Genomic DNA, 14197 nt, shown 5'->3' on the forward strand with positions numbered 1-14197 from the left:
AATACCCAGAGTCCCAAACTAGTGACTAGAGCAGTATAGAATAGTGGATCGGGCCTGGCCCAGAAATACAGGCGGGGTGGATTCTATAGTCCTCTGTTTTGTGATATAGGTCAAGTCACATACCTGTGGGCCTCAATTTTCCTTCAGGAAAATCCCCTGACTCTCCTGCCTTCCACTAGTATTTATTGGTGTGTGTTAAGCACATTGTGGTGCACTGTGCTAGACATTGTACATATAATTCCATTGTGCTTTTCCCAACCTTAAAGTCTAAAGAGGGAGACCTAAGGTCACCCAGCAGTTTGAGTCATGGAAAGGGAAGATCCAGAGTTCTATGAGAGCCCAGGGTGTGGACGTATCAAATCACACTGGAGGATACAAGGATGCTTCCTGGAGGGGCTGATACTGGTGCTGAATTGTGAGTGAATTCAAGAGAAAGGGGGCTTGAAGTCTTTACAGGCAGGGAGAACAGCACAGATGAATGCACAGAGGATGACACATATCAGGTACTTGGAGAGAGGGATAAGCATGGGGAGAAGTGGCACATGGGACTGGAAATGATGAAGGCCCTTTAGGCCAAGGTGTGAATACCACTACTGCTAATAGTACCTACCTTTTATGGATTGAGTTAAAAATACAAGTTAAACATATTCATATGTTTTGAAGATTGGCAAAATTAGTATTGCAGAGAGCCTAGATTTCAACCAAATAGTCATTTCAAATACATATACCATTTCCCAAATGTAAACAAATATTTAAAAAGATCTCCTGGCTTCGTTGAGACCTATTAACAATGTCAAGAGATGAGGAAGTATGGAAATGATGATGTTCTTCCATGATATAAAATTTTACAACTGTTTATTTAAGTGTTCACCAAAATGCCTTAATAAACAGTCCAAATATTAGCATATTCTGCAGAGTAATAAGAGTTGAACTACTTAGTGGTATTTATTCTAGTGTAGTTTTCATGAGCATAGACATTCAGGATATTTTTCATGACACAATTTTATAAGTATTCAAATTAAGACAATTTTTCATGTTTACTGTAGTAATAACCTATTAAAACATGAACACTAAAAGAGGGGGGAAAAAGCTTAAGTTAGAAATTGCAATGGGAGAGAAGTGTTGAAATGCAGTTTACTGGTGATTAGCAATTCCAACCACATGTGAAGTTCAAGCACTTTTGTTAGCTTTATTTGCTTGATAACCTTGTGAACCTTAGGAATAATCATTCACAAACTGGAACAGTTATGAGGATTAGAAATAATGTATACACCGTGCATAGTATATAGAGTAAGTGGTTAAAAAATTAAAGTACTATCACTTAAAATAAAAGTACTATCACTTTTCAGGCTCTGTGCCAAGTACTGTCCTGACCCTGCCTCAAGTGCAGGACAGATGGGGAAGGTGAACCAGTGGGACTTCTGTGGGAGCAGAAGTCCTGGGAGAAGCAGAGCTGTAAGGGTTGCTATCCTGAAGGTTGTTCTAGAACTCATGGAGTTAAAGAAGAGAGACAAAAGCCCAGCTGGGAGGTCAGAAGTTGGATCTTGCATCATGCTGATCAGGGAGGTGAGGATGTAAATGCAAGTCAGATGCAAAGCTGGTGGCAAAGTAGAGAGAAAGAATCCAGGATCAAACTGCTGAGTGGGTGAGGTCAAAAGATGAAGATCTAAATTTGCATGTGGCTCAGATTTCTATTGTGCAGTCTCAACAACTGGAAAGTCAAGGTTGGGCCCTCAAAGGAGCTGCAATGGAAAGGGTAGGTTGGATGGCAAATATATGTATAAGATTTGGTCTTTGCAGTAAATGAACTGAGATGGACAGGATAAGTAAACATGAGAAACAGTCAATGCCAAGTCCAAGGGAGAGCATGCCTAGAGCTTTCACAGAGGTAAATATATTACACTGGAAGGCCTTTCCATCTAGGCAATTCTCCTGCTCTGACACTGTAGTAACCACCCAAAATGGCCAAGGCCATTGGGGCTAAAATTAAAATTGGCCCCTCAGATACAATAATGGCCCTGTTGTAATGGGAATCCAAGGGTGGATAAGGCACCCCCCTCAATTCAGCACTGCTTTTCTTTTCATCTTCTCTCCACTCTAGCAGCACAGACTTCACCTCAAATCAACCCTCCGCTCCTCCACTTAGAACTTAGTGCTGAAACTTCTGCCAGAAATGGCTTTTTCTTCTTTTGGGCTGTTGCATCCTTCAGCATTCCCTACCCTTTCTCTGCCTGGTAAAGAAATGAACTCCCTCTTTGGGGCTCCTGTAGCACTAGCCCAAACACTGGTCATGGTGGCCTTATCTACCAGGTAAGACTGGTAGTCTCACCTACCAACTACAAGTCCCGAAGGCATGCACGAAGGCTAAACATTTAAATTCTGAAAGTGACTGGTTGGATTTTTAACTCTATAGCTCACTTGATGTGTATTTTGGGCAAATAATATACCTTCTTGGAGTCTAAGTTCCATATCAGTGTTATTATGGGGATTTAATAAGATAGTGGGTAGTGGGTAATAAGATATAACCCAGCATGATGTTAGACAAAAATTAAAACGTTTGTTTAATTCAATGTATGGAATTCATAATATGAATATAAACTAGCCAAGTACTTTATACTGAGTTTTAGGGGCAGCCTTCGGCTCAAGAAAGAAGTTTGATTTCCTGCATTATCACACTGTATCCTTTTGGTAAATTCTCTGATGTCAAACAAGAACAAGTCACTTTCTTCTCTTAGTAATTTTATTGGAGTGATAAAATGGTGACCTTTAAATCTTATTGGTTGTATAATTCACAAAGAAAGATGTTTAATTTTTTTTTAAAGATTTTATTTATTTATTCATGAGAGACAGAGAGAGAGAGAGAGAGGCAGAGGGAGAAGCAGGCTCCCAAGGAGCAGGGAGCCCGATGCGGGACTCGATCCCAGGACCCTGGGATCATGACCTGAGCCGAAGGCAGATGCCCAACCATCTGAGCCACCCAGGCACCCAAGATGTTTAATTTTATAAGCTTATTTTTTTCGGTTTTGATTTATCTTCAGAATTCTGATTTTCAGTTTATCATTAATATGGATGAACAATTCCATTTTTTGGTTCTTTTTCCATTTCTTTTCAGCTTGATTGCATTCAGATGCTCATGGTCCTCCATTCAGGGCCTGCATGATCTTCACCCTTGAAAATAATTAAAAAACAAAACTCAAGTGTAAGAAGCCTCGGTTCTGTTGGCGATTCTCTCATCTCCATCTGTGCTGCCCAAAAATGTCTGCTTTCTGTACTCATAAGACATTAGTCTTTTGGCACTATTATCTGGAGCAAATAATGCTGAATGTAATAATAGCAAATGATTTGGCATGTACATCAATGTGGAAATAGGTTTACAGATGCACAGTAATGTACATGCAAGAATACATCGTCTTTTAAGATATGCATCTTGAACGTATTTACTTTCAGTCAAGAAAAACACCACATCCATTATTAGAAAGGTAGAATGGCTCTGTATTCTGGAAGGATTATTGATAGATGATTGCTATATTTAGCCATGGAAGCTAACATCTCACTTAAGGAGGAAAAAAGCCCTCTATTCAGGGAGAACACCAAGAATTGAGGTATTTTAAGTTCCTTGCCTAAAAGGAAAAAGATAACCGGGTCAAAATTAAAGAAATTAGGTAAGAGGATCAAACAGTAACATTCAGTTATATTCGGGACTTGAAATTGGGAAATCTAAATCTGTGGAATATTTGTCATTCATTAATTATTTTGCCTAAATCATTCCTTCTTCCCTTGACTGAGTCAGGATACTGGTTCAGTTCATGAAGGTCTGTGGAGCCAAGCTGGGAGATTGTTAGTAGGTACTCTGTGTGTGTGTGTGTGTGTGTGTGTGTGTGTTAGTGGGGGGAAAGTGGGCAGCTGGGGAGTTGGGAAATCCCAAGACAAGAGGGAGAAGAAATAAAGAGTCAAGAAAGCTTACATTTAAGAAGACAGAAGTAGAGACCTTTGTTTGTACAACCTGAAGATCTAGAGAGAAAAGAGCAAGAATAAAGTAGGTTTGATGGGCAACACTGAGAAATCCAATAGTAGTCCAGTGTAGAACAAGCACTGCTATTCAAAGTTCACTTTTATTTACTCCTGGGGTAAAATGAATGAGTGATGCACCTGAATTGAAAGTTCCAGGACATCCTGGCTCCTTCCACAGTTTGGCTATTGTAGACATTACTGCTATGAACATTGGGGTGCAGATGGATCATAGAAGAAGGGAGGGAAAACTGAATGGGAAGAAATCAGAGAGGGAGCCAAACCACGAGAGACTCTTGACTCTGGGAAACAAATTTAGGGTTGTGGAAAGGGAAGAGGGTGGGGGGATGGGGTAACTGGGTGATGGGCATTAAGGAGGGCATGTGATGTGATGAGCGCTGGGTGTTATATGCAACTAATGAATCACTGAACACTACACCAAAAACTAATGATGTTGGCTAATTGAATTAAAAAAAAAGAAACTTCCGGGAACAATCTGGTCCTTCATTCATTTAGTCGCTCACTCACAGAGTCATTAATGAAATCAGAATATAGTCATTCTATGTCTACTATGGGCACTATGCTATATGATAGGAATACTCTTTAGATAGACATATAAATAAGTGATAGGCATGAATGAACAATACTGAAAATACTATGAAGATTCAGAGATAGTTTCTCAGGATAAGTTTTAACTGGAATCTGAAGAATAAGTTAGTTTCCTAGGCTGAGAAAGAGTGAACCCAAAGGCTCCATCCAATCCCATAGCTCTATGAAATTGAATTTGTCCTTCTTTATTTATTACAGCTCTGCATCATCTGCTAACTTGGGTTGCTGGTATGATGTAGGGGGTGAAAAAGAAAAGAACAAGTAAAAAGATAGAGGGGAGAAAGGGGTATTGAGTAGGTAGAAGAAGACTATTTTGATGGGATTTGTAACTCCTCATTCAGTGGTTGAATGGCATTCATGGGGCCTAGTGGATTACTCTTTCTTCACTTCCACATATTCTCTGTTTTGTATGCAAGTACTTTGTATTTCATCAATATAGGGAATATCAGTGACAATGAGATAATAGTTCAAAGGACTGACTTTGGATTCAAGCTGTTCGAAGTTTAGTTCTAAGAGTCTTTAGCTCTCTGAGGATCCGTTTCTCATTTATAAACTGAAGGAGTTGGGCTAGAGGAATCCCAGTGGTCCTCTGAGCTCTAAAATCAATGCTGAAAGGAATGTGACATCCTGTGAGATAGCCAAGGGTTAGCATGCTTTCTAATGGGGAGTGATGCCGTGGTCCACATACAGAGACTCCCAGTGTAGATTTTGGAAGAGTCCTTATAGATTATGTTGTTCCAGTCTTTTGTTTCACAGAGGAAGAAACTAGGATTAAGGATTAAGTCTCAGCCCTTCCCAGTATCCTTCTTATAATGGCTATTAATTATTAATCATGTATACCTTGAAGTTCTTCAGAGAGAAGGGAAAAATGTTTATTCAATGAATCTGGAAGGGTTTGGGTAGGCTGATTGAAAGGTTTGCCAGCCATAATATATAGGCATACTTTTAAAATCAAATGAAAAGCAATTTTAAATTAAGACAGGCTTTAAATAACTAAGAGAGGGCCTGGGAACATCAGCAGCATCATGGTCTTACAACCTCATGGCCTGGAAATCAGTATACAAGGCACCCTCTGTGCAGAGTAGCAGGTTGGGTCCACCTCTAACTATGACTCTTGTCTTTGCTTCCTTCACATCTAATTCAGTAGAGTCATCTCAGTGGGATAAAATGGTTAAAGAGGTAAAAAAAAAAAAAGTGTAAAATTCTGGAAAACATTTTTAAAGATGGCAAATATAAAAATCCATTTGTCTTTTTCCTTTCTTTTTAATTTTTTCAGTAAATTGTAGAGTGTCAGTATTATCAGCCATTGGTCATGAACCTCTAAGTTCCTGTTAATAATGCCCTTGGGTTAATACACCTGTGGGATCCATTGTGCTATTGTATTCTTTTGCTGTTATTTAATTTCAGTTGGCTGAAATTACTCATTAATCTTTTCCTCCCTTTTTAATAGCAAGTTTTTTTGGCACTAATATAGTGGCTAATTGCTTTATTTCTGCATTTTACTTTGCTTGGATAGCCACAGCTGCTAAGTGAATTGGGATTTGAATAAAAACATAAACCAGAAAGATTTTCACCGGCTAAGAACACTAGTAATGAAAGAAATATTTGTTATTAGTCATCACACAAATGACACACTGTGCTACATCTATCTGGCATCATGTAGAATACAGTATGGAGGTTGTTTATTGCTGGCAACACATTTAGTATTTCTATTAGCATTTCTAGCTCTTCACCAAGATCTTCTGGTTGTGTTTACCAAGTGAAACGAATAGAATTCTGAAATAATAGTTTGTAGATTAACACACACAGGACAAGTTCTCCAATGAAAGAATGCATACGCATGTGCATACCATTATGGACAAAGCTGTGATGAAATGGGACACCAACAGATTTAACTTCTGATTTTGTTTGTAGCTTGGTACTTGACTTGGGAAAAGTTGTTTTCTCCCACTGTGGGCCTCAACTTACTTTTCACTTTTGTATAACAAATGTTTGGACTACAAGATTTATGAAATATCTTCTAGTTGCAAAACTATAATGTAAATACTATGATACAAACAGACTAATGGTATACCCCAATACCTAGAGTAGTATCTGGTAGGTTCTCAAAAAATATTTGTTTAATGAATTAATGACAGACTTTGGTTATATTGGTTGACTTTTTAAGGATTACTTATCCATGTGCTATTTTTCCCAGAAAAAAATATTGAGCTTTCATATATTTGGAATTTTGGGGGGAGGGATATAGGGTGAAGAAATGGCTTTGTTGCAAATGATTACATGCTTTTGAGGCAGCATTTATATTGTGCATCTTTTTTTTTTAAGATTTATTTATTTATTTGAGAGACAGAGAGAGAGCACGGTGGGGAGGGGCAGAGGGAGAGAGAATATTAAGCAGACTCCATGCTGAGTAAGGAGCCTGATGAGCGGCTCAATCTCATGACCCTGAGATCATGACCCTGAGATCACAACCTGAGCTAAAACCAAGAGTCAGAGGCTTAACTGACTGCACCACCCAGGTACCTGTTATGGTGCATCTTTAGACTAAAGCTTGGTATACATTTTGTCTACTCTTATCACCAGAACTCAAGGATTGGGTTAGTCTTCATAATGATTTCAACAAGATTTAAGAAGTTACTTTTGCATGTCATTTGACACGTGATTTCTTATCCCCAGAAGGAAAAAAAAAGGCAATCAGTTGAAAAGTGTTGTTTCCCAATATTCTGTTTGGGCTGATCATTTCAACCTGTGTGTACTTGGGACATAAACATTAATGAGATTGGCACACCCCATTTTAAGTGGGCATTATGCCAGTGTAACAGATGGGCCTTGAAATTGTCAGTTGATAGCTTGTGTTTAAATCTCTAATATTGTCAAATGGACAAAGTCCTTAACAAGAAATGTCAAAAATGTTTGTCAGTTGGCTTCCGGATGCCTTACCCATGCATCATTACTCTGTCTCACCACCCTGCAGGTCTCTTTAGACTCTTAATAGTCTCCAGAGAAATCACTGTTAAAGCAAGTGGATGGGTGATTCTTTGGCAAAATACACCCAGATGACCTGTATTCTCTTCTGCCATTTCTCATCTTTCATAGACTATTCCTTACCTCTATTATGTACCTGCAACAAGAATTACCTCTATTGAAACTTTATCACTTACCATTTTCTTCTTAAGAAGACTGTTATTTCACCTTCACCCAAGAAAGAGAATGAAAAACTCACACATAGTAGGTAATCAAGATAGGTTTGCCCTCTGAGGGATACTACCTAATCTCCATAGCATAGTTATTCTCACATGGCTTTGCCATGCTGACTCATCATTTTTTTGTCCTTTGAAATTTCTGTCATCTACTTTATTCCTCCCTCTCTTATAACTAATTTCTTTCACCTTCTTAGGCTCTTTGTGAAGGCATGGCCCTGCTATTAGCCTGCCTAAGAGATACCTGAACATAGACCTGATTATTTATGGTCTTTGCCCAAGAGTAAACACTGAGCACATATGTTAACTGCCTTGTGATAATCTTGCTGCCTCACCGGTCACTTATGATCCTGTTTATACCATCAGGATTGCTGATCGATGCTTTTCATTTGCCAAGTAATCTGGCTTTGTGGCCATGGAAAAAGCATTATTTCATCCAACTCATTCATTTACTCATCAGGTATTAAATCAAATCTTCTAAGTTCCACACACTATTCTAGATGCTGGAGATACAACAGTGACATAGTCTTTGACCTTGTGGAGCTTATATTCTGGTGGCAGTTTGGAACTGATACCCTCAGTAGAACTTGTGACCATTTTACAGTGAATACTCATTTATAATGGTGACTTGACTTCAGTATTGTCAACCAAAAAGAGTTCTAAATGGTCAGCCCTTAGTTTTTATAATAGATCATGAGTTATAAGAGATGAATAGTAAGAAAATAATGGAGCACAAAAAGGTCACAAATTCCTCTCAATTTATATTCAGCACTCTGGAAGACCATAGTGAATATATGGGGGAAAAATCTATGGTAACTGGTAATTGATCTGACATACGAGCAAGGCTCTTTAAATTGTTCATTGTAATGTAATACATTGTTTTTAATTAACCCAATCATTTATATTGTTTCTGTACATTCTAGTAAGAACCAAAGCTAGAGAATCTGAATATGCATACATAACCAATCAATTACATGGGTTAACCAGAATTAGGCTGGAATGTCAATATTGGTGGTGCTACTCTCATTCAATTGTGTAACATAAATAATATGGCCATATTATTGTCCAAACTAGGACAGTTTTTGATGGTGAAATGGGGAACCCCAATATTAGGGATCTAGTCCCACCCAATTCTTGGCATTTTTAAATAACAAATTACCAGGCTATTAGTGTATTTCCTCTCTTCCAAGTTCATCGTCAAACAAGTTCATTATAACTAGATCAAATGATTTCTTATTAACACTTTCAGGAAGCACATCTGTCCTTAAATCCTTTTTCACTTCATGTGTGTGTTGGGAGAGAGGTTAGACTGTCTTTCTTTCTTTCTTTCTTTCTTTCTTTCTTTCTTTCTTTCTTTCTTTCTTTCTTTCTTTCTTTCTTCTTTCTTTCTTTCTTTCTTTCTTTCTTTCTTTCTTTCTTTCTTTCTTTCTTCTTTCTAGGATGAGGTATTTGGAGATGTCTGGCCTCTTATTCTTAAAACCTATGGACTGGCTAACTGCCCAACCTCTTCTGTGCTCCCACTATACCTGTGATAATCTCTAACTTATACCTTACCATATCTTTTAAAATCATTTATGTTTCTATCACCTTTAATAAGCTCTGTGCTTCTATAGGGCAGAGATCATGTTTTATTCATACTTTAACCTCTCTGTGCCTTTGATTGCTCATCTTTAAAATATAGGTAATAATAATACTAACCTCATGGAGTTTTACAAAGATAAAATTAATTAAAACATTTGGAATCCTTATAATAATGTCTGGCACATAAGCAGCTTTTAGTAATGTTAGTTCAATATTACTGTCATCATTATTTGTTATCATAGTGCCCATAGTCAATGTCATATACACAAAAACATGTATACTATATATTATTAATTCATCAAACGTTTATTAATATTTCCTACATTCAAGATACTATATACTACCAAAATGAATCAGGAGCCTATTTTTTAGTAAGGATGGGAAAGAGGAATGAGATATGCATATAAATAATTATAATACAAAATAGAAAGTAATAAGTGATTGAAGACAGGTAAAGATATAGCAACACTTGTTTCTAATAGAGAACATTTTCAGATAATCTTGAGGAAAATATAAGATTTGCATATGTAGGCATTTGTGTTATTGGTGTAAGGAGGTGAAGATATAAGGATGATTATGTAAGTAAAGGCATGGAAAAGTAAAGTCTTGAGGTTTGCTTAGGATAACAACAAATATTGTCTAGGAGTTAAGCTTGGAGAAGACTTGAAAGGTGGTTTGGATTCAGATAATAAAAAGGTCTCAAATGTCAGACCACAGATTTTTGCATTAAATTTTATTATTTTCCATTTAATAAAGCATCTGGGTTTTTTTTTTTTAAAGATTTTATTTATTTATTTGAGAGAGAGAGAGAATGAGAGAGAGCACATGAGAGGGGGGAGGGTCAGAGGTAGAAGCAGACTCCCTGCCGAGCAGGGAGCCCAATGCGGGACTCGATCCAGGGACTCCAGGATCATGACCTGAGCTGAAGGCAGTCGCTTAACCAACTGAGCCACCCGGGCGCCCAAGCATCTGGGTTTTTAAAACTGTGAATAAAAATAATGAAAATTCAAGAACTAGGAGGTTCTCCCTGTTCCCTTTCACTGTAGATAATGAGGAGGTGGCTATATAAGGAATCATCCTGGAGTAGATGGCTAGTTAGGCAGGACCCTTGCGTTCTGAGCCTGGGTCTGCTCCACTATGTGACTCTTACCAAGTCAAGTACTCTTCCTGCCTCTCCATTTGTAAAGTGGTAAATATTACGGGTGTGTCTAGATGGTTCTAAAAGTATCTTCTTTCCTGAAACTTTTGAGAGGGAAAGAACATGTAATGGTGCAGTGTTAGGAGCAGAAATTATTTATCCCAATGAACAAGGTGATTGTTCTTAAGGAACAACTAAATCTACTCTCACCCTTATTCTACTTCCTAAACCTATCAAATTGTAAAGAAACCCTGAGTTTTGTGATTTTTTTCACATACTTACTTGGGCATGCAATAGGAGAGCCTAACCATTAGTAGACCCTAAGTTGTGTCCTCTGCGATGCCATACTTGAATGTTTTAACTCCCCAGTGCTGAACAGAGGCAGGTTTTGCTCATCCACAGCAGTTCAGCAGGAGTCATCCACTAATAAATGTCCATGTTTGGCTGAACCCTCAGGATTAATATTTGTAATCATGGCCCTAAGGCATTGGAAAATCCTAGGATGCTTTCTGAATCACCAGAAGCCTGAATTATAGTCTACCTCAGGTTTCTTGTTGGGAGTATATTTTATTGTATTTCAATGTTTTGAAAATTGGGATTAGAAGTTTACTGTGGAGGGATCTTTGTGTAATCTGGAGTGTGTGCTTAATCGGCACATCTCTCTCCTCAATCATTCCAGATAACAGTGTTCTAGATTTGTTTTTATGCCTGAGAATAAAACTTATTCTTAAGGAGAGATTATTCTCTCAGGAGAATTTGGACTACTGGGAAAAAAAAAAAGGTAATAAGTACACATTTTTCCCCTACTAAACATTTTGCAGATAAATGAAATATAGTGTGGGCTTTAAAGAATATTCTGATAGGAAAGTAGTACTTCATTTTGGCTTTGCAACCTTCCCTAGAACCTCATGCAAGAAAAACACTCTTCCTCTGCACTTTGATGAAAATGATTACATACATAGTTTTAAAGTATATATTATCAATAAGGTGAATCCCCACCTTTGGGGACTTTGCTTCTTGGTAAATTGTTGAAAAGAAGCTAAAAAGAACACCTCACAATGTCCTCAGTGGCTTTGTTGGGAGAACTTTAGAAGTGCTGGAGCCTCATGGAAAGGTTTTGAGGTGGAGGCCAAAAAGATCTCAGGGAAGCCAGCAAACTCTGAATCTGAGTGGCGAAGAAGAGGGACAATATTAACCGTTAGTAGCTCCAGGATGACTCCCACCTCATCCCCCAAAACAAAACAAAACAAGACAAATAGGGGAATGCAAAGAGTCAGGGGAAGTGGGTGGAGGAAGGGGAAGCATACACCTGGAAAGTTACTGCACCAACTAGGAAGAGAATCCCAAATTGTGACCACTGAATAGGATTTGTAAATCTCCTCCTCTTCTCTCCCTTCCGCTTCTGAATAAAACCAAACCCAGCTCAGAGACCCTAGCCTCCTCTAAGGCTTCCGTAATCCATCCTGGAAAATCGTTTGGGATTGATGCACAATCCCAATCCAATCCATTTTCTAGTTTGCAAAGGAAAATCCGGTCCGGCGTTTATTTTTAGCAGCGCTTCCCTGTGACCGAATGCTACAGCTCCTCAGCTGGGATAACTGAGGACCGTATTGGGGAGAGAAGCGAAGGGGGCGGGGGAGCAGGAGGCGGTGTAAAGGGGAGGGGGGAGGCCCTGCGCATGCGTGCCAGCGCCCATGCAAATCTGCTGTACATCCAGAGAGCAAAGTGGGATGATCTGTCACTACACCTGCAGCACCACGCTCCGAGGACAGCTCTTGCTCGCCGCTTCCAGACCCAGGTAAAAAAAAAAAAAAAAAAAAAAAAAAAAGAGGGGGCACCGTGCATGCATTTCAATACCAGATGCGCGTGGCAACCTATCCCCTGTAGAGGCAATCTGCTGCTGCTAACTGTCCTTTGGTGGCTGATTGCAGCTTCAAGGTTTAAGAAATCCCATCTTTCAGGAAGCCTGAGGGGAAGGAAGGAGGTACGGGCGAAATCATCAGATTGGCTTCCCAGATTTGGGAATCTGAAGCGGGCCCACATCTTCCGGCCAACTTCCATTGAACTTCCAGCACTCGAAAGGGACCGAAATGGAGAGCAAAGGTATGTGGTTGTCCCCATCGGGGGACTTCCCGCTGCATGTGCGTGTGGCCAGGGCAGTCCTCGGCGAGGGGACTGCAGTGCTTGGGGAGCGAGCATCATACTAGGTCGATAGGAGGAGATGCTATGTCCGTTGCAGCACCAGGGGAGTGTGGCAGGAAGGCGACTTCTTTTTAACTCCCACAGCTTGGAAGACAGTGTTTAATACTCCATCAGTTGCGTAGTGAAGTGTGATGAGTTTTTTTTTTTTTTCTTTTTGGGTGGGTGGGGGGGGAGAGTCTTTAGATGGTGGGGGAGGAGAGATATGTTGGTAAAGCAGTTTCTTTTCTGTAGAATGGATGGACTCAAATAAATATATTTCATTTGCTTTAGGATTGCTGACAGGCATGTTTGTATCTGATATCCAATAATGCATTGCTATAAAAAATGTTTGGATTTCTCCACCCCCACCCCATAAAGATGGTATTTCTGGGCGTGTATGACCACATCCTACTGCATTTTGAATATATATCAGCAGAGAAATTGGGTCTATTTGAAACTGTGCGTTAGAACTGACCTCTAAGGAGAACAGTGTATCGGAGTATTGCTTGGCTCCCAAGCATGATGCATTTACTAGTTCTGGACATGTATATATTAATATTCTCCTCATAAGCAAATCTGCATACTATACACATACGAACTGGTAAATGAACTGTAAAAATCAACTTGTGATGGCATATTTAACACACATAAACAAAATGACTATTACAATTGTAAGGTTGGGTATCCTTTGGGTTTAACTCCATCTATGCAGGGTTCTCCTTCCTCCTCCTCTTCCTCCTTAAAACACCCACCAGGTTGCAAGAACCTTGAGTGATGTGGTCAGATATCCAGTAGGAACATTGGATGTATTTAATTTTGGTGAAATCAGAAGAAATGATGTCAACTTTTATGAAACTATATTCATTACCCAGAACTCGAGCAGCTATATTTGAAACAAGGTTTTATTTTTAAACCAGGAATGTCAGTCATCGTGGTAATGTGCTCAGGATCAGGGAGTGGTAGTGGGTTACCTATTTCTGAGCTGATTAATAAAAATGGAGTGTTGGATGATAGCAGGTATGTGTTCAATAAAGTATTTTAACTATTTAGTTAGAAGACTTAAGTATTTGAACCTAGGTGAGCATTTATAGTATGAAAAGGACTGAATTAACATGGATTTAGACTGGTTGGCAATTTTCAAAGTTGACAAATTATTCTTACGATTTGCTGATGGGCATTACTATGATCGACAGTGATGTACATACACGAGAGGATCCATGTTTCCATATACATGAGGCATATATTTATTAACTCTCTTGTGTAATCCATTTTTAACTGAGAAGCCAGTTTTAACTCATAGAGGTCTGTAATATTCTAGTTGATTAAGTATTTCTGGCACATAAGGTAACAGCAGAGAAAGTATCATTTTACTATAAAGCAGTTTTTTTGTACTTAGATGACACCTGCTATTTGGTTATTAAACTTGGTTATTTGGCAAGGGTTCTTAGTAACACTTTTACCTCCAATTTATACACTAATT

At 38.8% G+C, this 14197-nt stretch overlaps 1 protein-coding gene across 1 annotated transcript in view; it reads left to right on the forward strand.

Moving 5' to 3' along the window:
* Positions 1 to 12249: 12249 nt before the first annotated feature.
* Positions 12250 to 14197, forward strand: part of FGF12 (fibroblast growth factor 12) — a 576324-nt gene continuing 574376 nt past the window's right edge. Inside the window, exons 1-2 of the mRNA XM_054504271.2 lie at positions 12250 to 12334; positions 12498 to 12639. Of these exons, the coding sequence (XP_054360246.1) occupies positions 12627 to 12639 (13 nt within the window). The 5' untranslated portion in view covers positions 12250 to 12334; positions 12498 to 12626. The remainder of the gene's footprint in view (positions 12335 to 12497; positions 12640 to 14197) is intronic.

Source organism: Mirounga angustirostris, unplaced genomic scaffold (assembly GCF_029215605.1).
Source record: "Mirounga angustirostris isolate CCGP_5_RB_7025 unplaced genomic scaffold, mMirAng1.0.hap1 SCAF_1, whole genome shotgun sequence".
Taxonomy (NCBI): Eukaryota; Metazoa; Chordata; class Mammalia; order Carnivora; family Phocidae; genus Mirounga; species Mirounga angustirostris.